Source organism: Nelusetta ayraudi, unplaced genomic scaffold (genome assembly GCF_046127955.1).
Source record: "Nelusetta ayraudi isolate G7.1 ecotype Tasmania unplaced genomic scaffold, CSIRO-AGI_Nayr_v1 ptg000019l, whole genome shotgun sequence".
Classification (NCBI taxonomy): Eukaryota; Metazoa; Chordata; class Actinopteri; order Tetraodontiformes; family Monacanthidae; genus Nelusetta; species Nelusetta ayraudi.
Window position 1 is genome coordinate 7,877,501 of NW_027466069.1, and position 25,959 is coordinate 7,903,459.

The 25,959-nt window shown below is 51.9% G+C and overlaps 1 protein-coding gene across 1 annotated transcript in view; it reads right to left on the reverse strand.

Annotated features, from left to right (window-relative positions):
• LOC142888491 (IQ motif and SEC7 domain-containing protein 2-like) overlaps window positions 1-24,358 on the reverse strand; it is a 58,063-nt gene extending 33,705 nt beyond the window's left edge. Inside the window, exons 1-2 of the mRNA XM_076026827.1 lie at window positions 23,907-24,358; window positions 19,947-21,553 (exon numbers count right to left, since the gene is read on the reverse strand). Coding sequence (XP_075882942.1) covers window positions 19,947-20,740 — 794 coding nt within the window. The 5' untranslated portion in view covers window positions 20,741-21,553; window positions 23,907-24,358. The remainder of the gene's footprint in view (window positions 1-19,946; window positions 21,554-23,906) is intronic.
• Window positions 24,359-25,959: the final 1,601 nt, after the last annotated feature.

Below are 25,959 nucleotides of genomic sequence, written 5' to 3' on the forward strand. Positions count from 1 at the left end.
CACATTCATGTGCACTCAGCCATTTTTACACACACACACACACACACACACACCCTCTCTCTCTCTCTCTCTCTCCCCTGCAGTGCTGGCAGCATCCTCTGACACACATCTGTCTGCACACACACACACACACACACACCCCTCCCCTCCAGTTGCCACACCCCTCTGCTCAGCCAGATGTATATTTAGTGATGAGCTGAATTAATCACACACACACTCACTGCGGCTGCAGGTGTCTGTGTGTGTGTGAGCCTCTCACATGATCTCACACACACACACGCGCGTGTCATCGTCAGGTGGGTTTCACACAGTTGAGGATGTACAGCAGGAAGGAAGAGGAGGTGGAGCCAAAACAGGAAGTGACGTCATGACCCAGTCACAGCGGCAACGCCATTGAGGAAGGCGGATTCGAGTGGCAGAGGACAAACCGTTGCTGTGTCTCAATTCAGGCTCTGCACCCTTGAGACCGAGTGTCCTCCGTCTGAAGGAAGCGTTCTTCGAGTACCGAGCCTAGAAGGACGGACCAAACCCCGCCTCCCTGGTCACCACACGGGACGGTCTAGCCTTCGGCGTATTTCCTCGTTGCGTCACCGCCGTTCCCTCCGGCTGGCCAACCCCGGAAGTGACGTTTTTATAGTATCACGCTAACCACTGGTTCGCCATCTAACGATGCCGTTGGATGATCAAATAAATTAAAACCCGATGTTAAAACGGAATATTTTATGTGAAATTTAATACGTAGATTTATATGAAGTGTCTTTACCAGTACATGCCGCTAATTTCAGCTGACTTCCCAGGATCCCACGATGCTTTGCAGCCGCACGCAAAGCATCATGGGATACATAAGTGCGCGAAGGATAGTAGCGGTGCATCCTTGGAATCGGCTAAAACGAGTGCGTATTTCCGAGTACGCATATTGAGCGTCCTAAGCACCCTTGGGAATTGGGACAAGCCTTCGCGCAGTGCTATGACGCAACTTCCTTTCAAAATGCGCACTTCAAGGATGCAGAACCTGAATTGAGACACAGCACATGTGACTCTGTCAGCAGTTAGCCCTGTGTTTGCAAGCAGGCTAACTGTCTAACGTTGACCTTCCATGTGTTTAGAAGGACGATCTCAGAGGGCGGATTGTGGCTTCAGGGCCCCTTGTGACATCACAGAGGGCTGACCTGACTCTTGACTTCGTCCTCTGCTACCGCGGTGACCTCTGACATCACCCACTAAGGGGTCAAGGGTCGGCAACCTCCAGGTGCTCCTACCTGCAGAGTGGCGACCAGGTTCCAGATGACCGCAGGCAGAACAGAGGGCAAAGGTCGCAGACTCCCTGCCAGCCGAACATGGCCGCCGCCACCGTCGTCATGGCCCGCCCCTCCCGGAGACACACGGCGTCCTCACCGCCACTTCCTGTCACATGACCTGAGCTGCTCGGCAAAGTTCCAGACGGATTTCAGCTCCTCATCCCGACTGCGAGCAAGGAGCAGCCTGGTGATGGAAAGGATTCCGGTCGACTCTCAGTGGCCTTCAGGAGCATCCTGGACCTCCGTCAGAGGGAGGACGGTCCCAGTATCACAGCCACACTGGGACCATGTGACGGTGATACTGGTGACTCCTTCGCTGCTTCTTCAGATGGCTCCTCGTCCTGACTGAGTCACTGACTGCCTGACTGATTCATGGACTCACTGACTTGCTGACTGATTCATTGGCTCACTGAATAACTCACTGACTTCCTGACTGACCGGCTTACTGACTCACTCAATGACTGACTGACTGACTGATTGACAGACTGACTCACTGCTTGGCTGACTTCTTGAATGACTCACTGACTTCCTGGCTCACTGACTCTCTAAATGACTGACTGAGAGACTGATTCACTGACAGACTGACTTCCTGACTAACTCACTGACTCACTCCCTAACTGCCTGACTCATCGCCTGCCTGCGGTAGGTCGATGCTTGCGGAGGCCATTGTGAATCCAGACGGTCACTTCCTGCCGGGCAGCTCTGATGCTCCCCGACTGGACAGACAGGAAGTGCCAATGACCACGGCAGAAGAAGGCCGAACAGGCCGGCCAGCGGAATGCTTGCGCTCTGCAGCTCCTCGGCCCACTGACTCAGCACGCTGAGCAGATAAGAGCTTTAATCCGTGTGGGAAACTCTGCTAGCAGATTAGGTCCCTGTGCTGGGAGATGAGGCTCATAGCAGCGCGCTAGCTAAAGTCATCAGCATGTTAGCTTGGTGCTCCACCTCAGACAACTCCTTGATTAGCGACTGATTAGCATCATGGAGAACATCTCAACAAGAATATGAACCCCTCTCAGAGTCCCAAGGGAGGCGGGAGCTAAAAAAAAAAAAAAAAAAAAAAATCCAGGACGATATAATCTGATTTTAATCTCAGCTGCAGCCCGGTGCTGCTATTCTCAGCCGCAGATTAGCCACGCGACCGAGCTATCTAGCTAGCAGGTTTTCTGCCAGAGTCATACAGAAGCCTGGAGTTCATTCAAATGCAGCCAGAGTGCTCTGCGTGGCACTTCCTTCTTTCTGTACTTCCTGTCCCTGCAGGCCCCGCCCCCTTCCTACCAAAGCCAGAATTCCAGTCATGCTCCGAGGGGGCAGGAAAAAAAAAAAAAATCCAATTTGGTTGCGGAGGCTGCGAGAAGTACTGATGTGTGATCAGGGTGTGAATGAGCTGGATCGGCGCTGTGGCCCTGCGGCTCCGCCTCTTCCTCCTCCTCCTCCTACTGCTGCTGACACCTCGCCTTCCCCCTCCCCCTTCTTCTTGTCCTCTCACCCGCTAAGTCTTTAATCAAATCATCCCGACTCACTCGCTCCTCCTGACCTGCGAGCAGCAGCTCCCTCACGCCGGACCCAATGTCAGCAAGTTTCAGGCACTGATTTTACCCGCCAACATTTACAGCCTGCGTAAGAAAAAAAAAGGGAAAAAAAATCAGCTGCAATACCAGGATCTGCCATCGGGGAGCCACAACCTGCCGGGTTAGTCCCATCAGCGTTTCCCTGTTTATTCTTAGCGCGGTGGACTGTGGCTAAAGTGTGCACTTGACCACCTGGTGGCGGATGGGTGAAAAGCAAGAACTCAAACCCGAGTCCGACTGCCAAATGTCACTTCACTCAGTTTTGCTGCAAAAAGTTATTTGATGAGACTAAAAAAAAGGCATAATGAGAGAAATCTGATTTTCTTTTTTCTTTTTCTTTTTTTAAAAGGACCTCAGAGACCATCTGCAAAACAACACTTACATTGAACTGAACTGAAGGCTCAAAGTTCAAATCAGGCAGCGGAGGAAGAAGACAGGAAGTCGCGTCTTTAGAACCAGAAGAGTTTTTAATCGTCGTCGTCATTCACCCGCAACCTCTGACCTTTGTCGTCGCCATCGCCACAATGATATCATTACAGCTGTTGATCATCGCACAGGACACGGTCATCATTCATCACCATCACCACCACCACCACCATCATCATCATCATCATCAGGTACATTCTCATCATCTCCAGGATACAATAGATTGATTTTGTACTTTCATAATACTTTTGTTTTAATAACGTGTGTGAATCAGGATCCAGGATCAGGTTTTAAATCATTTACAGAAGAATAAAGACTGGATGATGGTCGCTCGGAACTTTATTTACACCATGGTACACGGACAAAGGATAAGAAGAAAAAACCAACGCAAACAAAAGAGAAGAAGAAGAAGAAGCCGTGTGGAGAGAGAGAGAGAAGGAAGAGGGGAGGGAGGGAGGAAGGGCGATCAACCATATGTGTGTGTGTGTGTGTGTGTGTGTGTGTGTGTGTGTGTGTGAGTGTTTGCAGCTAACGTCTCTCAGCAACACCATCCATAAATGAAAACTCGGTCGCAGTTGCTAAAATCTCACAAACACTATTAAATATGTCATATCCGTTTTTTACTTTCTTTTTTCAAAGTAATGAAATAATTGAAGTCATGATTATAATTCGTGCAAACTGAAATTCTTTTCATCCGGCTGCAGTTTGGACTGCAAGGTTCAGGATCAAGCAATCAGCCGACAGCTCCACTTGTGTGGGAGGAGCCCACCAGCGTCAAATTAAATACAAACCAGAGATGTTTCAATGCTCTGCTGCGATTGGTTTCCGATAGATCTTGGACCGTTTTCATTGGCCACATAGTTGACATTTATTGTGAAAGTCTGTATTTTTTGACTTCCTGTGCGCTCGGACAGGGAAGTCAAGAAGAAAATAAAAATCTGAAGGAAATGGGGGGGGGGGTTGTGCTGAACGCGTTGCTGGAGCGCAGACGCGGTAAGTCTCTTTACAGTTGACTATGGCTTTATACAGTGGAGTAGGCGGAGTTTAAGAAACGGCATCAGAGCCGCTAGGGGGGCGGGATCAGATTGATGCATTGATCTGATCCATCCTTTAGGGAGCTGGACGATGGTCTGGTATCAGGACAACTGGTGAAATGTTGCTGCCTCCCAACCCGAGTCAGTGCGTTAACCCCCTCTTCATTGAATAGTGCAAAACTGCTAGTGTGTGTGTGTGTGTGTGTGTATGTGTGTGTAAGCATATGTGTGTGTGTGTGTGTGTGTGTTAGCACCAATGAGTCTTTCAAAATTTGACCAAACACAGACGCAGGACGTACCTAAGCCTTCTTAGCGTTAGCAATGCTAACATTAGCACGACGGGTGATGATGTTTGACATTCAAACTTGTGTAAAAATCACGTGAACATCATAAGTCAATGACTTGGTGGGAATGAAGAAAATGCTAACATGCTAGCTAGTCTATTCCTGCGTCGAGAAATCTTTACGTTTTACAGTTTATTTAAATAAAAACAAACATCTGGAGTAACATCTGCTCTTTGGTGCAGGAGGCTAAACAACAATGGAAGAAGCTAGAAGAAATGTCCAGCTTTGAATCTGCGCACATTCCAAACAATAACTAGCCTTTTGGCTAGGATGCTTACTTCTGTTTCATGGTCTATCTAAATCATGTGACCAAATGTTGTCTGCTTTGCAAGCTGAACTTCTCACTCCTGGATAAACATCTTTCCGCGGAAATCTGATAATCGGCAGGTGTTCGTGTTTGCTGCTGCGCTAAAAGGAACCTCCTTCACTGCTGCACTGCAGCGAGAAAACTACAGCTGAGTCATGTTTCAGTATCACAATAACAGGATGTTTCTTTGGGAGAAGTCACCAAAACCTGCCGACGGCCGTATTCAGCGTGCATATCAGTCGACAGTTAGCATAGCTCAGGAGCGGCTAACGCTGTTTGAAAACAGAGGAATCAAAAAAACGTTATCATAGGTCTAAAATTAACTAATGCAGCTCTTCAGTATCCAAATTCGACAACACAAACAGCTAAATGCACTACCAGAGAATGCTAAATGCTAACAGACGGACCTAGCCCTACTAGCCAGTGCTAATAAAGGCTCACAGCCTGTATTCAGTGTCAAAGCAACACCACTGAGTTGCACAAACGGGTAGTTAGCGCACTCAACCTGGGTGCAGGGGGCACTGCATGCCAAAGGACACGACACCCCCGCGTTAGCTCAGAAAGCCATGCCAGCGCCGACCACGAGTGCAGTTTAACAGGCAGCCAAAGTCACTGATAACAGCAGGTTCATGTTGATTGTCACCACGTAGTTTTCAAGTCACGAGCTCCACCTGCAGGGGGCGTCGCCTCAGAAAGTGCTTCACAACTTTCATTTTAACGGCTTAGTTAAAGTTGTTCTACGCTATCGTGAAAAAAATGACTGCACTCGGTTCATTTAACAGAGGCGCTAATTCCTGCTAACGTTTTCAAGGAGCTACCGCCGGCTCATGTTAATTGCAGCATGTTGGTTGGCTGTAGTGCAGAGAGGATCAAAAAAAAAAGGGCGGCGCGTTGAGAGCCTCAATTTAATATTTCCTTTGCGACACCGGGGAAAATAAAACGTGCCAGTCTGCGACTTTCAGAAGTGACAGAAACCAAGGAACGTCGAACCATTTAATCAGTGTTTTAATTTTCCTCTAAAATCGGCTTTTTGCCTGAATTTAAAACAAGTGACGGAAGAAGGAAGGAAAGATGAGAACGACTTTGATTTTAAAATGTGCTGTTCGTGTGTTTACTTATTTATTTATTTAAAGGTTTCCGTACGCAGCTGTGGGAATGGAAAGATAAGCGCCAAATTCAAAATTCTAATTCAAGATAAAAACCATTGCACTTCTATTTGTAGTTCAAAATTACTACACACTACTTCTGCTATCAGGATATGTGTGTATTTGAGTTTTTGTAAACATTTTATTAGTTTTGTTTCATAGTTATTATTATGAATATTATACATAATAATAATCATAATAATAATCATAATAATAATAATAACAAATATGATCAGTAGAGCTGTATCAAAGTGACAACAGGTGAGCAAACAAACAAGATAAATAAAGTGCACCACGAGTCGTATTTCAGCCATAAAACACAAAGTCATGTTTTGCCATAACGCAGCCGCTCAGGATGCATAGAAGGAAACTTTACAAGTGCTAAATCTATACTTTTTTTCAATTGAGTTTTATCAGAAGGGTGCCTACACTAGTTGTGCCTAAACTAGCGTACGTGCTAACAGACGCTAGCATATCTCTATTTGGGCCAATGGTGAGGGCGATGTTGGAAAAAGAAAGAAGACATCGCGTCACTCCACTTCCTGCTTCCTGAGATTAAAACAGCGCTGCCGCTGACTATCTGACCTCTGACCTTTGGGACTCTGACTCCTCCCACTCAGCACGGGAGGCTCACCAGGTGTCGGACGATGCTGGTTGGTGCGTGTACGCCACAGATGATGAATTTATTGATGGAGTTAGCTCCGAGATACTGAGGAGCCCTCTGGCGCCTACTAGTGGACTTCCGGAGGCACCCAACACCTTAAACTCCATCCAGGTGGTTCTACTGCTGATCAGAAGTCTGCCCCCTAGTGGCCGGCGGCTACTGACACCCTTAGATTTTGCCGTCACCTTGACCTTGGTTTTATCACTCTTTTGGGTGCTTTGAAAATTGGGATTGGGATTGACTGCGGTGGGGGAGCTGTATTGGCTCCGTCCCCCCACCTGAGACTGTGGCTCCAAATGACATCATCAGCGCCGCGTCAGGAGCAGTTGTTCGGGTGGGAGGGGCTTTTAGAACTACCGTCTTGCAATTCTTATCAACACATGACATCACATGACCGGTGCAGACTGTCAGCTGCTGTGTGCGTGTGTGTGCGTGTGCGTGTGCGTGTGTGTGTGTGTGTGTGTGTGTATTCTCCATACAACAGTCCAAACACAGGAGAGGAAGCGCCTGGTGTGTCGTCCTCTGTCACTCCGTATCACTCCGTCACCGGATGGCGCTGTGGTAGGACCAGGTGCCGTTCTGTTGGTGGGAGGAGCCAACAACCTCAAACCCTCATTGGGCCATTTGATCATTTTTCCTCCAGAGCATGAAGATGTGGTTCTATCACCGCACTGACTTCTGGGTAATAATCACACCTCAGCTGCAGCAGTTTTACGACTTTTTTTCTCTGGGGGCCACGAACGCACCTCCGTCGGTGGCTGCTTTACGGAGAACCCTGGTTGGTTGGGCAAGGGGGTGGGGTGGGGTGGGGTGGGTCATGTGACCGTGGTGGGGCGGCCCCCACGGGAGAGTTCAGCGGTGTGATGACGTCATGCTGTAAGACGCGCCCACTCTGGGCGGGGTGTCTCTGCGGGTGGGGGGGTTGGGAGGGGTCCATGCTGGGGAAATGGGGGGGAGGAGGGGTCAAAACTGATTGGGGACCTAAACTAGGAGAGCAGAAGGTTCAGAGAGAGTCCACGGCGTCCACGGTTGCCGCCACCGCCACAGTTGGATTAAAGCTACGACTCTGGCCGTCGGGGGCGGGGTTGGGGGGGAGCAGTTGGGGGGGCGGGGCCTCAGAAAGGAAGCGAATCAGGAGCGTGAAGAGCCTCAGAGTTCCACCGCGTCCTCCGTTTGTCTCCGCCCATTCACCGTGGGTCGGGGTGGGGGACGCAAAGGGGGCGGGGCCGGGGCAGGGGGCTTGGGGGGGTGGCTCATGGACGCCCCTGGTTACCTAGAGGAGGGGCTACTGCACTCAGAGGCGGGGCAACAGAACTGATGGGCGATGTCGTCGTCGTCGTCCTCTCTGAGAGACACAAAGAGGAGAGACAGAGGAGGAGGAGGAAGAGGAGGAGAAAGGGAGGAGTAGGACGAGGGGTAGGTGGATGGGAGGAGGAAAAGAGGAGGAGGGGTGAAGGAGGTAGAGGTGGATGGGGGAGGAGAGAGGGGAGGAGGACAAGGGGAAGGTGTAGGAGGAAAAAGAGGAGGAGAAAGAAAGGAGGAGGAAGAGGGGGAGGCGTAGGAGGAAAAAGAAGAAGAGGAGGAGGAGAAAGAAAGGAGGAAGAGGGGGAGGCGTAGGAGGAAAAAGAGGCAATGAGGTAGAGCAGGAGAGGGGGAGAAGGAGGAGGGTAAAGAGGGAGAGAGGGGGAGGGGGAGGTAGATGAGTGGAACGGGGAGATGATTAGGTAGAGGAGGAGGAAGAAGAGGAGGTAGAGGGGGCAGGAGGAGAAACAGAAGAAGAAGAAACGTGGAAGAGAAACTCTGGTGAGGGAGTCTGGAGGTGCAGTACCGCTCTCAGCCACTGGGTGTCAGTGTGTGCACACAGTGACTAAAGTGACTGCTGAGCCTCAGTTCACTGGTCAAAGCCTCCGGAGGCGGAGTGTTTCACTGGGGGTGAGGATGGGATATGATGGGATGGGATGGGGGAGAGGGGAGGGAGCTCGGCCCGGCCCGCTGGACCGGGTTCAGGCAGCAGTTCAGTCGACACAGAACAGCAACGCTTCAGATCCTTTTTCGGATTCCCACGAGATCAGAATCCCTCGTGTTCGGTTCTTGCTTGGGAAACCTGTTGGGATGGGTTTGGACCACAATGGGTTGTAAAAGTTTCTAGAGGGGGCCGGAGCAGGAGCAGTTGGATGGAGTGTTTCAATAATTTCATGACTTACTCACTCTTAATGTAATTCCTTCAAGTTCGGCGGGCCGGATTAAAAAGCTCAACAGGCCGCATGTGGCCCCAGGGCCGTAGTTTGCCCATGCCTGGCTTCGAGGTAGGAAACTTTTGAGAGGCTTTTTAAAGAGCAGGAACCCCGGAGGAGTCGTTGACTCATTGCTCACACCCGACCTCAACTGCTGTCTCTGTGCATCACCACGCGGCCGGAAAAAAGGTCGACCTTCGCGTCGACGTTACGAAGCCCCTCTATGGCGCCGCCCTGCTGGCAGAAGCCGAGCATCGCACGGCCCCGGTGTCTCCGCCTGCTTAGTGGCGCACGGAGAAAGTAGTTCCCTGCAACTGAGCAGCAGCCAATCAGGAGTGAGTGATGAGTCAGAGTTCCACCTGGCCAATCTCACACACACACACAGCTTCAGTTTGATCCTGGACACAACGACCAACCAGAGCGCAGCGTCTGTTGACTTGACAGCTGGCTGTTGGAGGAGGAGCGCAGAGTGATGTCACACGACACAGGTCACATGACCTCGTCCCGACATCATCCGCATGTTAGTCCTCTGGAGAATCCTCCAGTGTGTGTGTGTGTGTGTGTGTGTTTATGCATAACAGCATCCTCTGCTGGTGACTCATCCGCCTCATTCACACACACGCACACACACACACTTTCCTCCCTCTGCCGTCAGAGATCATTTTAAAATTTACCCATCATGCTTTGTGTTTCCTGTGTCTGACTTGTTGGGATTTTCCTTGATAAAATTAAGGAATATAATATTAAAATTTCTAGTTCAAAATTTTCTCTATGAGAATTTTGAGGATCTTTACTGTGATTTTTCTCCCGTCAGCTCGTTTGTTTGCTGACGGATGGATTTTATTTCCCAAATCGTGCAAAGGGAAAAACTTCATGATGTTTTTTTCTGGCCGCCGACCGTGTCAGCTGTTTAGGATGCGGTTTTGGGGGGCGGGGCTCGAGCTTCCGGAGGGGAGAGGGATGGGCAATGAAGAAGGAGGAGGAGGAGGAGACTCTGTGTGATGAAGTCACATGATGAAGGAGGTGAAAGGAGGAAGGGTGGGGGGTGTGAGGAGGGGGAGGAGGGGAGGCGACTTGACCTTCCAGTCAGAATATTACAGTGTGTGACATCACCGAGGGAGGGCAGTGGACTTCCTGGATGTCGTTTCCAGTTCAAACTGAAGACCGAACTTTAACCTGGACAACTAACCAGGTTACAGTCTGACCTCAACCAAAGTCCTTCGCAGCTGAAAGCTGATTGGCTGCAAACCTGGACACACCCTCCCTGCACATTAACGAGCACCAAATTGTCATGGCGCAGCCTCTGATTGGTCGATTCCTGACTTCACCGTGTTCACTTGTTGCTGCAACACTTCAAAACAGGGGCTTGTTTATGAACATTTATCTTAGTTATGTAAATCATTTGTGTAGGTATATTATTTCTTTCAGATGATCTGTTTGCACTACTTTTTGTTGCTGTAATTAGCAAAAATAAAGGTTCAATTCTTCATTTGTGGCGCTGACTACGCTGCTTTAACTGTGTAAATTTCGCCAAAATGTGGAAATAATAAATAGAAGGCATTCTCATTCTGATGTTGCACCACAATCAGCCAGTTTGAACCGAGTCGACACCCAGGACCTGGTGGGCGGGGGCAGAGGTGGCTGGAGGCGGAGCGTGGCTGGGGAGGGAGGGGTCGGAGGTGGGGGTTTGGGGGTCTCGGGCCCTTACCTTGCCTGCTCGTGGTGCTTGGCGGGGGGCAGGGCGCAGGGAGGCTTGGGCAGGCGGAGGCGCGCGGGACAGCAGTACTGATGGTAGGAGGCGTGGCTGTTAGGAGGTAGGCTGGAGGAGTAGAGAGAGGAGGAGCAGGAGGAGGAGGAGGAGGAGGGAGCCGTGATGCTAGTAGGGTTGTGGGGGGGGCGACAGGAGGAGGAGGAGGAGGAGGTGGCGGTGGTGGTGGTGGTGGGAGGGGGACAGGTGGAGTAAGACCTGACAGGGAGGGAGAGGGAGAGAGAGAGAGAGAGAAAGAGAGCAAGAGAGAGAGAGAGAGCGAGAGAGAGAGACATTGAGAGATAGAGGGAGGAGGAGAAAAAAGAGAGAAAAATAAAGTCAAGAGAGAAACAGAGAAAGGTGGACAACAACAACAACAACAACACCGAGAGCAACAACAGCCACAGTGACAACAGTGACAGCAACACACACAGGCGCACGGAAACAAACAGCATTAGCGCAGTTAGCATCACAGCACACTTTTAGCAATTAGCTCTGGGCACACCGCGTTCAAAGCAGCATAGCAGTTAGCAGCCGACACAAGCACGTCTGTACTGGCGTCGCAGTCGTAGCACGTCTTACCATGTTAGCGCTGCGGCTAGCACACAGCGAGGGGCAGTTAGTGTGGAGCCTTAACTGTTTGTACCAACGCACCAGCACATCAAACAAACAGCAACGGCGGGTGTTAGCTTAGCGCTAGGAACACACAGTGAGACCAGTTAGCACACAGTCTATCGCGGCCGTTAGCGTCCAGCAGCTAGCGTCACAAGGCTACATGTATAGTGTACAGTGAGTCGTGAGAGGGAGGATGATGAACAGATACAGGTTTGGAGAGAGCTCCCTGCGGTTCTTCTCGGTTCTGAGTGTCCGGGTGGGCGGGTGGGAGCGGACCAGAGCCAATCCGGATGCTCTGGCTACCGCGCAAAGCTTAGGAAGCGTTTCCGCTGGTGGGACCGGTCGAGGGGAATGTCCTGGATGTCCGTGGCTGAGCATGTGACCTCAACGGGGGCTAAGTGCTAACACTCGGCCCCCGACTGACAGCAGAAGGCAGGGTGAGACAAAACTGATGATGGTGTTGTTTTACAATTTGAAACCGTTGAGAAAAAAAACCTGAAAGTGCAATTCTACACGTAAAAACGACATGCTGCGCAACGTTGGCTAAAATACAGTGAAACAACACAACCTCTCCGAGTCCGACAGAGAGGTACGACTTCGCTTCACAACCGTAGAGGCAGGTACTCGGACGCAGTGTTGGTTTGATGGTAGGCTAGGCCATTAGCGCTCAGTGCTAATCCCAGACAAAAGAGAGGGGGGAGGGGCTAAGAGCCTCCACATTTGGGTCGTTGTGTGCAGTGTGACATCATGTCGCAGGCCCGAGGCCGACCGTGTGGCCCACTTCCTGTCACCCACTTCCTGTTTCCTACTTCCTGTTTCCTTCATGCACAGCGTTAATGGTCGGCTGAACCATGAGCCCTGGGATCCAATATGGCGTCCCATTCACTTCAACTTGACATAATGCCGCTGTAACTCCGATGATGCATCAGAATGCATCAGCCAATCAGAACAAACCAAAAGACCATGGGGCAGATCCACAAAGCGATTGCCCGGCTTTTGCGCCAAAAACGGTGATTCCGCTCCACAGAGAGGACGCTAACCTGAAAATGGGTGGAGACTGCGCCGAGGCGCAGGGAGCGGCAGGGCTGCGGCAGACTCATTTAAATACATTGAAATGAGTCATTACGCGCAAAAGGACACACCCCTTTCTATGCAAATATGCCTCATTCAAACAGCGGCAGATCCAGAAAGAGTTTGTGCTCGTGTCTGCGCGCAGTTTGACAGACGCAAACACCGCCGGCCAAAACCAGGCGCAGCTTCTGTCTGTCAGAGTGTTTCCTGCTTCTGAGTGAAACTTTCCTCTCTGAAAAGCCTGAGAAAAATATATAGCTCTCCAAATCTTATATATAGATAGGCATAGACTACAGTATATATGCCAATATTTTAGATAGGCTATGAAAAATACAAACGGTACTCAGGTGTTGGTGACTAACGCGTCTTGACTTTCTGGCATCGTAATGCCAGGCGCGCACAGGAGCGCCTTCATGCTAGCAGAGTTTCGCTGTCAAACACACGCACTCATCAACAACCTATGGCGCAAACTGCTCTCGGGTTGCCAGACCGCAACATTCGCACCTGTTTCAGGTGCCGCATTCGTGGGCGTGTTTGCGTCTGCATGTCATTAGCGCAAAAACCTTTGTGGATCCCCGCATTTGTGGCGCAGATTGTGGGCGCAATCCCGCCGCATTTTAGCGCTGCGCACCCTTGTTTGACGATCTACCCCCCCCCATGAGTGTTAAATCTGCAATACAAAGATTTATTATGAACCGCATTTCGGGTCACAGTCGTCCGTTGTTCCTTTCTGTATTGTGTTCTAGGTAAAAAATGCTTTGCGGGCCCAAAGGGATTTTTCTTTGCTGCAGTACCTCGAGTGGCCATTAGGGAAAAAACCCAGCTGACCACCATGTTGCCAGTCCGGTATCAAGCTCTTACAATACATCCATGGGCTGAACAGGGAAAACAGGGGATGGTTGGAATGGAAAAGGGGCGTGGCTAACTTGGTCACCTGATCACCCAACGCTAAACCGATTGGTCAGAACGGAAATCCAGCCTTTTCCCAAATGAAAACGAAAAGGGTGCGGGTCCTTAAGATCTGCTTCCTTCACCGCTGCAACTCCGGGCTTCCCATTGGTGGGCCTGGTCAAGGCTTGACGATGGTGGGCGGAGTCTCTCTGTGTTTGTTTTCTTCTGCCGATATTGATGGGTCGCCTGTTCAGGGTCGCGGCCACTTCCTTTCTCACTCTTGGCCTCTGAGAGCGAATGGGAAATCAGCCGGTTAGGTGACACCCAGCGGTCCTTCGGTGATCCCGCCGAGCTGCAGGCTTCACACCTTCAGGTCTTGTGACAACGACGATGATGAAGATGAAGGTAGATGCAGGAAGTGGCGGTGAAACAACGTCTCCAGAAGACTGAGCGCAAGGGAGGGGATGCTAAGCTAACTGGGCTAACCTGCCGCAGAGACGGAAAAAACTGAGTCTGAATCCAGGCCAACGTCCCCCCACCTGCAGCAGCACCAGAATGTGTGTGTGTGTGTGTGTGTGTGTGTGTGTGTGTGCGTATGTGTTCCACTGCAGAGCCACTGCTGGAGACATTCATCATGCCGGTTGTGAGAGCCACACTGCAGAGGGCGAGAGACACCGACACACACACACACACAGCAGAGATGGAGAGAGAGAGAGAGAGAGAGAGAGAGAGAGAGAGCACTGCGGCGTCGCACCGCTCGCCCCATCGCTCACCTGCCGATCAATAATCAATAAACGGCGCTCCAATCACTCTGGTCTAATGGCGCCCCGCCGTGGGCGCTAATCGTCTCTCTCTCTCTCTCTCTTTCTCTCTCTCTCTCTCTCTGTCTCTCTCTCTCTCTCTCTCTCTCTCTGTCACCTTGAGCCGTCCAGCAGTCACACGGCGCGGTCAGTGACCACCACCACAACGCTCGCTAAGCTTCCACTTCCTGTAGCTTCCTGCCTCCGACAAGAGCTCGCTAGTACGGCCCGCTAACTCTGCCGCCGCTGCTCAGGGCAGGCCGACTTCCCGCGGCCTCCCTCGCCTGCTGTGAGTGACGGCTCGAGGGGCGAGTGGAAGGTGGGAGGAGCTTTGGGTGGGAGGAGAGGAAGGGGGAGGAGCTAAAGGTAGCAAGGAAGACGACAGACAGCGGCTCCGGAGGGGATGCCATGCCAACGGTGTTGTTAAGGGCAACTGTTGCAAATGAAGAAACATGTTGTCACGGCAACAAAGCCTGCATGTGTGTAGGAGAGAGAGAGAGAGAGAGAGATGGAGAGAGAGAGAGAAAGTGAATGTGTGTGTGTGTGTGTGTGCACGCGTGCAAGAGTTTTAAATAGACCCTTTGCTGCTGTTGCTAACAGTTGATTTACTGTTTCCAATAGGTTACATCTGCAACACACACACACACACACACACACACACACACACACACACACACACACACACCTCGACATTGTAAAAACTTGTCATGTCAAAAATTCTCTTAACTCTCTGCAGTTTTTCCCCCACCATTATTGATGACACGTTATCTGTGTTTATTTTCTATGAGTCCAGCTGCTGCGAGTGTGCGCGCGTGTGCACAGACACACACACACACACACAGTCGTCGGACCCCAGGGTGTTGTCCTGCGGCTTGGTGCCGAGAGGTAATTCATCACTTCTCTATTCATATCAGCCCAGTTTCTCCTTCAGGACACACACACACACACACACACACACACACACACACACACAGATGCAGGACAGCCTGATATTTAACTACAGTGCAGCTTCTTTCAACAAGCCTGCGGCAAACACACACACACACACATTAGAGGAGGACGGCTAGCAGTGTGCGGCCAGTTAGCACGAGCGTCAGATTAGCAGGTTAGCTTGGTGTTTACGGCGCACCATCGGGGTCACCCTGACGACCTTATTTTCTTCCTCCCAGAGCAGGTGGGCGGAGACAGACAGAAAAGAGGCGAGGCTGAGGGACCCCCTGCTACTGCTACGATGTTGCAGAGGTGTCAATCTCTGGCCCGCGGACCAAATTTGGTCCGGCAGTGTCATTATATTTGGCCCGCAAGACAATACAACATGACTACCAGAGCTGGCCCACCGGTATTATACAGCGCATGTACCGCTAATACTACAAATCCCAGAATGCTCTGCTGGTATTCTGGCAGACTACTTACTTTAACTGACTCTCAGTAATGTTTTCTTGGTACACTTTTTCTTGCTACTCCAACGCATGGACTTGAATGGTTGCATTTAAATATATTATTATTATGACTTCATTGGTTTGTTGTTGTAATGTTATTTTTTTGAAGGTATTATTATCTTGTTGAAATTTAAAAGAAGGTTGAAAATAAAAGAGGCTGGTTCACCACCAATAAGCAGTGGGTGATCAATCAGTGACCAGTCAGTGGCCACCACCACCATGCTGTGACCGACCTCATTCTCAAGAATCACAGGCAAAAGTCAGCAAAAAAAAAAAAAAAAAAAAAACCACATTCTGTCTCTGTTCCTCCTCCACACTGAGAAACAACTCCACGTTTGCACACTGGCAGCTCCATATTTTTCCCAGCATGCATTGCGCCTGAGAGTGTCCTCTTGGTTTTTTTTTGTGTTTTTTTTATGCAGCGGCGTGAACGGATTACCAGCGATGTCATCAGACCGAGACCTGCAGCAGCAGGAGACATTTTCAACCAGGACGGTGCTGCATTACCTCTGTGTTGGGGAGGTAGCTGGGACGCTAGTATTAGTCACTATGTTGGCGAGGTAGCTGGGCCTTTAGCATGAGCTGCTGTGTTTGGCTGAGCTGATGAGGTAGCTGGGAAGCTAGCATTAGTCACTGTGCTGGGTAGGTAGTAGGGTTTGCCACCCGTCCCGTTTTTTCCAGAATTGTTCTTTTTTCACCACCTGTCCCGGGAAAAATAAAATCTCTCCCGGGACACAATTTGTCCCGTTTTTTAGGGAAAATGACAAAACCTCATTTGATTTCCGTCTGTGGTCTAGACAGGGTTGCCAACCCTCCCGTAAAATACGCGATTGTCCCGTATTTGGCAACTAAAAAAAACCTGTCCCGTAATGAACTGATACGGGACGCACTTCACTTTGTCCCGTATATTTCAGGGAGCCCCTGACGGGGGGCGGCATCGTCGTCGGCAGACTTGAGAGATCTCCAACCCCCCTGAGATGTCCCGGATTTGAAACTGTAGGAGGTGGCAACCCTAGTAGGTAGCTGAGCTGCGACCACTAGCCACTGTGTTGGTGAGGTAGCTGGGGTGCTAGCATTAGCCACTGTGCCAGTCTCTTGGACGACTGATAGCGCAGCGTGAAAGCCTGATGACCTCTGAATAACGCAGCACTGTCATCACCATGGTGGCACCACGGCTGCTGCTGCTGCTGCTTGTGTCTGGTGTGAAGGATGGAGCAGAGCGTGTCAGCTGTCATGAAACCAGCGCTGCCCACCCCAATACACACACACACACACACACACACACACACACACACACACACACATCATGACACCCACCCTCCCCCATGTTACCATGACAACCCCCACCCCCACCCCGCAAACAGGCAGCTCCAGGTCTCATTTCCATGTTTCCAAAAATAACAGACAGACGGACTGACGGAGGGAGGTGGAGATGTGCGTGTGTGTGCGTGTGTGTGTGTGGACACTCTTCGCTGACAGGCCAGAACAAGCAACAGCAACATCCCCAAGATTATAAGCGATCAACAGGCGACGGAGATACAAGCCGATGGAGGCCCCTGATTGGCTCTGCCTGGCCGATGAGCAGGAAGTGAGGGTGAGGGTCAGGGTCGCAGTGTTCGGAGGAGCACGTCCCATTTCATCGTCCATCTGCTGTGGCTGCCTAAAAGCAGTTAGCTTAGCATTTTAGCGAGCGAGCGTGAAACCAGACGCTCTGCCATGCTGCTGATCCAGTTACACCAAGTAGCGAGACGTTTATCAGTGGCACCTGACCTCGTTTGCTCACACACACACACACGCATGCACAGACGCGTGCGCGCGTACGCACAGTGTCTGTGCATTGGGGATGTGCTCCATTCTAGATGGAACATTTCCTGCATCTGTGTATACAAGCAGCCAAAGTCCCGCCCCAAAGGACGGTGATTTGACTAAGATGGCCGTCTGTCACATATAAGCCGACCAATAAGATTCAACGCTCTTCGTCACGGCCCCTCAATCCCTGGCTACACGTGACACGGCACCCCCTGGTGTCCAAAATATCTCAACTCGAGTCTAAAACACGGGGGGGGGGGGTTTGGAGGGAAAGAGGCCGTGATGCGAGTCGCTGGGAGGGAAGAGGAGGGATCAGAGGGTCACATGGAGGCAGCTGATTGGCTGTAGCCACCCTTGATGAGAACAGGCCAATGGGAGGGTGGTGGTAAGGGCACAAAGGTGCAGGCCCCCCCCCCGCCACTCTCACCCAGTCACATGAGCCGGACCTTTGCTTCTGTAGGCTGTGGAGGGAAGGCGGGCTTGCAGTACCACAAACGGCCACCAGGGGGAAACGAGATGTAGACTAGACTGGTTGGTGTGGTGTTAGCTTCGCCTCCCTGACGAACAGGTGTAAGAGAGGGAGGAGAAGGAGCAGGAGGGGCAGATGGAGGAAGAGGAGGGAGAGGAGGAGTGAGAATTCTCTCCATTCTTCTCCTGACTCCTAAGACTCCACCTCGAAGACAACGCTGCCTCCTCCTCTCCTCTCCTTCAGCGCCATGACCGCCCTAACCCCCCCCCCCCCCCCCCCCCCCCCGCCACCACCCTCACGGTCACATGATCACCTCTCAGCTCCACAATTTGCCTTTTTGTCCTCACCACTGCTGCTACACTGACCTGCTGCCCCCGCCCCCCCCCCGCGACGTCCAGAGGTACTGCAGCTCCGCTGGACCTGCAGCTGCTGCTGTTTTGCATTCTGCTGCATCACGGCAGGCGGCCCTGGTGCGCTGTGGGAGATTTTTACGGAGGCGGAGCCACAGGGGTCACGTGACTCGGTTCCGTTCGAGACGAGCCGGATGTGAAGAATCTGAGTCAGATTTTTTTTTTTAACTCGTCGACCTCGTAAGACAACAACCACGGCGGTAATAAATCCTCCGTCTGCATGAGTCATCGCCGCGGTCCTGCAGCGGCGGCGTGGAGCGCCACACACTGGCCAGCTGTGTCCCTGCAGCAGCAGCAGCAGCGCCGCCTTGGCCGAGCATCTCCACACTTCCTGCTGCTGCTGCTGCTGCTGGTGGTGGTGCTGGTGCTGGTGCTGCTCGGCTCGGTTGCCAGGCAACAGAGTTGGGAGCGAAAAATGTGGTCGGGAAGGAAAAAAAAAAAGAAGACAAAATAAGAGCGAACGCAAAAGCCAAAAAAAAAAAAAAAAAGGAGGGGGGTGAGAAGGAGGAGGAGGAGGCGGAGCTAAAGCGGTGCAGCAAAACACAACTTTTCCTACAGAGAAGCAGCCACGTTCTGAGGCTGCTCATCTGGAGGACCGACCTGCCGAGCACACCAGTTCCGAGGGAACAGCGCCACCTGTAGTACCTTCTGGTGACGGGAAGAGACTTCTTCCCGACTGAGAGTATAACGTGTGTGTGTGTGTGTGTGTGTGTGTGTGTGTGTATGTGTGTGTGTGGGGGTGTGTGGGTGTGTAAGCGCGCGTGTGCAGAACCTGCTCAGGAGAAGCTGCAACATTAGACGGCGTCAAAACCAAAGGTCGGCACGCGCGGCAGGGGGAAACCAGCAGGTGGCGCCTGTTCTCCATTTTCCGATGTTAGGAAAGTTAAAAAATAAATAAATGAAAGACAAAATCTGGTGCAGAGGAACCGAGTGCTTCTGGAAAGGTTATGTGCCGATTTGAGGTTTCATTCCACAAAGGTGGAATACTTGGGCCGTCAGCACGGAAGCCTGAGCAGGAAGTTCCTGAGCTGAGGGACGTTGAAAAAACGATATTGCGTTTATAATGTTGTGATATAATGTTAAAGGTCCAGTGTGTAAAATTTGGCCTGATTTATGATTTTTATATATTGGTGAAAGCTTAATGTGCTGCCCATAAATACATCACAAAAAAGTTTGCAGTACAATAAATGCAATTGCGGCTTTTCCTATCCTTCAAATGGTTCTCATACATATGTGTGTGTGTGTGTGTGTGTGTGTGTGTGTGTGTGTGTGTGTATGAGGATACATAGAGTAAGGCTGTGGGTCCTTGCTGCCATCGTGCACTGAAGGAAGCCTGGTGTGGAGAATCCAGCCCGCCTGACAGTGCGTTTTGTAATTAGGGTTAACGCTCGCGTCCTCAATAAAACTGAAGAAGAAGAAGGTGGACGAGGTATCCAGATTTGTGTGCGCATGCCAACGTAGTTCACCGGCAAGCTCGGGAGAGGGAGGGATAGAGAACGCAATCTAAAATCTGACCACGAGATGGCAGAATTTTACACACTGTACCTTCAACGAGCCAATGTTCTCACGGTGTGGTTTCAGTTGTGGTTCTGGTCCCCTCCCCCTGCCCCCTCTCTCTGCGGCCGGACCTTTGGCTTTGGTTGCAGTAGGTGAAGCTGAAGGTTGTACTCACGACTTGTGGTGGAGGTGGTGGAGGGTGTGGGCGTGGTGGTGGTTGTTGGAGGCGTTGGCCCGGTGCAGTCGCTCCAGTCGCTCCTTCTCCTTCTCCACAAAGTTGGTGTTGGTGCCGGTGCTGGCGGAGGGCAACCGGGTCAGACGGCTGTGGGCCCTCGGCTGCTCCCTGGACAGGATGGGCGGAGGGGGCGGAGCCGGGGCCGGAGTCGCCGTTGCCACGGGGATGGAGACGGAGGCTGGGACGGGAGCCGGAGCAGCGGCGGTGGTGGCGACAGGCGGGATCGGGACGGCGGTGCTGTTGTAGGAGTGGTGGTGGTGCTGCTGCTGCTGGTGGTGCTGGTGGCCGTGGTGCAGTGAGGTGGAGGAGGAGTGTGGAGGCTTGGGAACAGCCGAGCTGTGCTGGCTGTTGTGTTGTTGGTGTTGTTGTTGTTGTTGTTGGTGGTGGTGGTGGTGGTGGTGTTGTTGTTGTTGTTGTTGGAGGAGGTGGTGGTGGTGATGGTGGTTCTTGGCCGGGGTGGACGTGGCCTGAGCGGGTGGAGGAGGCGGCGGCGGGGGCGGTGGAAGGGGTGGCTCTGGTGGGGGAGGTGGAGCCACGGGCTGGCGGTCCAGACGCAGGTCCTTGTTCTCCTGGCTGAGCCGGTCCAGCTGCACCTCCAGCTCCTCGATCCGCCGGCGCTGCGTCTCCAGCAGCTTCTGCTGGCTCTCGATGATGTTGTTGAGCTCCAGCAGGTATTCCACCGCCCGGTTGGGGCTCTCGGGGCTCCCCTGGCCTGCAGCCTGGCTAGCGTCCATGGCTAGCTCAGGCAGAAGGTGGGCCAAAGGGAAATACCCAGTGGAGGAGGAGCCACCTGGAAAACAATCAAGAACTAATGATCTATAAGTAACCGGTCTCTAGTCTTGGGCCAAACTACGAACTACAGCTACACGCCAAACACCAGGGGCACCCTCCCCCCCACCAGAGGTGAGTGTGGGGGGGGGGGTCTTCTTCTTCTAGGAGCTTTTTTTCACACAGATCAAGTTGGACCTGGTCCTAGCCGGGTACATTCACAGAGGTACACAGAGTCTTCGTTCATACCCCGGGTCTGGTCAGGAGGCTGTGGGCTTCAGAGCCATGAGGTCCAACCTGAACAGGTGGTGGGGGACGCTAGTGGGGTTGGAGGAGGGGGCGGGGGGTCTCCCCCACAGAGAAGGTTTCTCTGTTGGTCAGTGATACGGCTCCATCCCCTCCGTCCACTCCATGCAGAGAATCAGAGCTTCAGTTTCTAGGAGGCGGGGTTGGAAGGGAGCTGCCAGCAGAGACGTGGTTGGGCCGACGCCTTGTGCATGATCGTGATCAGTTTCTGAATCTATGCAGGGACTCCAACAAGTGGCCTAACCACCAGATTCCATCTTATTTCTTGAAGAGAACCCCCCCCCAGGTGGGCCTGGAGGCCGACCCGGACGAAGCAATACGACGGAACTGGGACGTCCGCTTCACTGCATCCCGGTCGTCCTGCAGCCGCTTAGCCAGAGGAGGTGACCTGCAGAGGTGCACTGTCATGTCAGAACCTCTCCGTCCTCTGAGGTTTGCTCCTGGGGCTCCCGAACCACATCTTCTGGTCCTTGCTGGAGGCGTCCAGAAGGTCCATGAAAAAGAAGAGAAGAGAAAGAAGATCAGAGGACATAGATTCAGTTCTGCGCTGACACCGACAAACATTATTCTGGTTCCTCAACTTTGCCGTCATTGGTTGGACTCTCAACAATACTTCCTATCTTAATCTTCTCCCTCTGAACCCCTCCAACCTTTGATCCCACCCCCTACTGGTATCTTAATCAATTCATACCGACGACAGCCTCAGTCTCAGTCACCCTCTCCAGCTGTTGCCTGCTGCTCGTCCAGCTACGGCCTGGATTAAGCTAGTTAACTAGCCAAGTGTTGGCAAGAGATTAGCCATGCTGCTAACGGTTGCTATCTGGTTAGCGCCGCCGTTAATCAAACAAGCTGTGAGTGACTCACAGGGGACAAAGCTAAATGGCTTCAAAGGTGCTGCTGTCGGCTGGAGATGCAACATCTCTCAAACACACACACACACACGGGCACACACACACTGTACAGCAGCCAAACAGTTTCAGTTTTTATTTCTTCTCCCATTAAACACACTCAATAATTCACACCTCACTAACTGACCGCCGTCGCTCGAGCGCCCGCTTGCTCACTCTGTTCCTGTCAGGGTCTCTCTCTCTCGCCCTCTGCCTGCCTACCTCTCTCTCTCCCTCTCTCTCCTCTCTCTGTCGCTCTCTCTCTGTCTCTCTCACTGCGTGCAGATGGTCGGTTCATGGCTGGACTGACTGCTTCAAACACTGTAAACCAAGTCGGGTGGAAACAGCCAGTGTGTGTGTACGTGTGTGTACGTGTGTGTGCGTGCGCACACGGTAATTGAGCACTTGTATTGTCAGAGAGTATTTTTTTTCCATCTTCACTTGATTTCAGTCATACCAAACAAGCAGGTGTTAGTATGTTGAAGACAAATGGAAAGATCTACAAGTGAAAGCCATCATCCAACAACATCCATCCATCCATTAATCCATCAACTATCCAACATCCATCATCATCCATCTATCTATTAATCCATCCATCCATCATCTCTCTGTCTATTAATCCATCCATCATCCAACATTATCCATTCATCACCGCTTAACCATCCAGAAATCCTCCATCGATCATCATCGATCTTCCCTCTATTAATTCACCCAACAATCCAACCAGCAGATTGCGGTGACGTCCGCTCAGCACTGCCATCCAGCGCTTCCTGTTCTTTTTCTCTCCTGGGAGCCCTGAGGCGATCTTCAGTCCAGACGGGAGCCGCAGTTCTCCACGCGCCCTGGGATCTCCTCACTACTGGAGTTGGATCTCCAAAGGGACCAGCCTCCGTAAGGTGTCTCCGCTCCACACGGAGGAACACTGTGTCTACTTCAAAGCTCCCCAAAGATTTTATCTCTTAGCCAATCAGATCCCAGTTGCCCACCAGAGGAAAAAAAAAAAGCTTCTGTATGCAGCCTTAAACTTCAGTTTCAGGAGCTCAACGTCCTGAAGCCCAGTGGCTGAAATCTCCTCCTACCCACTGGGACATGCTCTCTTCCACCCCCCCCAACTAGAACATCAGCAGCAGCACTCACTAGTCAGGACGGCGTCATCAGCTGCAGCAATGTTTTGCTCATGTGACCTGGCAGGCGTGGAAACCAATGTTGAAAAAGACACGACTGATGAATATTCATGTTCACCACCAATGATAAAGAAGCGTGTGTAGCTGTGGAGCTAGACAGAACAGTAAGAGCTCAGAGTCTGCTGTTCTACCTTCACAGCACCTGATTGGTTTACAGAAGCAGAGCAGGAAGTGACATCATACCCCTTGGTCTCCGTGTTAAACAGACAATCAAAACGGAGGAAACGCGCTCCGATGTTGTTTGGAATCCGTTTCACCATCGACGTGTGTTTTAACTCCCAACCACCGGGGGCGCCAGCACACATCCCACCTCCAGCGCCTGACAACTTATCGAAGCCGTCCAGTCTATCGGCGACCACAACTTACACAGAGAACTGGCAGAAGAGGCTGCTAGCAGTTAGCCATGTGGGTAGCGCAGCACCGCGAAAAAACACCAGGGGGAGCAGTGGTGCCATCAACACCGTCCCTGCTCTAGCACTGACTGACACGAACAGTTTGTTAATATTCTGCTCTACTGTCGTGTCGTATTGTATCACACACACACACACACACACACACACATGCACGTAGGAACGCGCGCACACAGCGCACACACACATACACACGCGCACACTTGGTTATTCATACATCCCACACATTTTTACGCAGCCAGCTTACAGTGGTACACAGAGATGAAAATGAAACACACACACAAGCACGCACGCACAAGCACGCACACACACACGCGCACGCTGGATGCAGCAGTGGTGTCTCACAGGTTTCAGAGGCTCCTGCAGAGGTGATGGAGGGATGATGGTGGAGGGATGGAGGAGCTGCTGCTGCTGCTGCTGCTGCTGCTGCTGCTGCTGCTGATCGTGGTGGTGGTGGTGGGGGGGAGGTTATTGATCTCCGCTCATCCCTCCATCTCCACCTCCGCTGCTGTCACCATCATCCTCCTCCTTCTCCTCCTCCCACCAAAAAAAACCCAAAAAAAACTGCTGCGGTGTCTCCCTGGATCAGACCGGGATCACTTCTTCTCCTCCTCTACTTCACGTATCCCTCCGTTCTCCTCTGTGCTCCTCCTGCAGGCCCTGCTCCTCTTCTCCTCCTCCTTTCCTCTTCGTCTTCTTGCTGCCGAGTCAATCTCTTCCTAATTATCATTCCTCTGCGTCTGACAGCCGAGCCATTCGCCGCTGCGGCGGCGCTGAAGATCTGCCCGCCCCCTCTCCCTCCTCCCTCCTCCCTCCGCTGTACTGAGCGTGCCCAGTGTGAACAGACGACGCTTCAGCTGCTGCTCCTCAAACCTCGCAGCATCTCCTCCTCCTCCCCCCTCTCTGCCACTAATCTGGCTGTAGAGGAGGAGGAGGTGCCGAGTCGCACACGCGGGCGGCACCATGATACAATGTGACAGACAGGAAGGACCCACCAATCAGCTGGTACTTTCTTTTAAAGAGCCCCTCCCCTCTGGAAATGTTTCCTGTGGGCTCTTTCCCAGATGGACCTCGTCGAACATGTGAACGTCCAGATGTTCCCTGCTGGCTGCTCCTGTGAACAGCAGAAGAACCATGGCTGTTTCACTCCTCTCTGCTTCCGTCGGACTATTTCCACCTGTGGGCCGTGCAGCTGGTCACGTGATCAGCAAACAGCATTAAGAGCTGCGAGCTGAAGGTGTGCTTAGGTGATGAAGAGTCACTGGAAGCGGCTCAAATAACTCACAACTGTGTTGGGCTGAGTTTGTGGGCTCACGTCGCAGAGTTGCAGCTTCTTGAACCGGAAATGGACTAATCTACTTCCTGTTGATCTGTGACTGCGGCTGTGTCCAGAAAATGGGGATTGGTTGATTGATCGATTTATTTAATGAATACATAGATAAATAAATAAATAAATAAATAAATAAACATTATGAGGGGCACAAGCAGGAGACACGTCACGTCACGTGGCGGGAACGTGTGGAGCAGCAGCACCAGCATCAGGACCCAAACCTGATCAATCAATCAATCAATCAATAGGCTGATCGCGGATCGAGCAGCCTCACCGGCTGATTGATCGAACGAGGCGGAACGTGTCGCTGTTGGCAGCGAAGTGTGACCGGAAAACCAATTTACCGCTCTGGCGCTAATTAACGGCGCGAGCACGCATGCGCGTTCACACGTGAAGTCACGAAAAAAGGAACATCGACACCACCACCACCACCGACAACAACAATAAAACGAGAGAAAAAAAAACGTACAAAAGATGGAAGGAGCGGAGCGGCTCGAGGTCAGCGAAGGTTCGATGACTCACCTGAGCTGCAGGCTCGTCCTCGTGCAGAACGACAATAATGCCAGCTCTCTCTCTCTCTCTCTCTCTCTCTCTCTCTCTCTCCCTCGCTCCCTCGCTCTCTCTCTCGCTCTCCTTCGCGGACACCAGGAGGATTCTGGGAGCTGCTCCCAAGATCCTCCGCTACTGAACAGGAGGAGCCACTCCCCCTCTGAACAGCTGCTGCTGCCGAACTGACAGGTGATGCTGGACTCCATCTGGGGATGAGGGGAGGCGGGGGAGGAAGAGAGGGGAGGGGGGGGGCTCCCGAGGGTCCGCAGTCACCGCCCAATCACCGAGCGCAGGCAGTTCATCATCATTATTATTATTATTATTATTATTATTATTATTATTATTATTATTATTATTATTGTTTTATTAAAGTGGGGTGACCGTCCTCCCCCTCAGACCTTCTGTCTGAAGGTCTCAGAGCTCCTTTGGGGTCCAGGTTTAGAGAGTGAGCGCTGCTCCTGACCCAACTTCTTCTGCTTCACCTCCATCTCCCCCACCTGCTCCTCCTCATCCTCCACC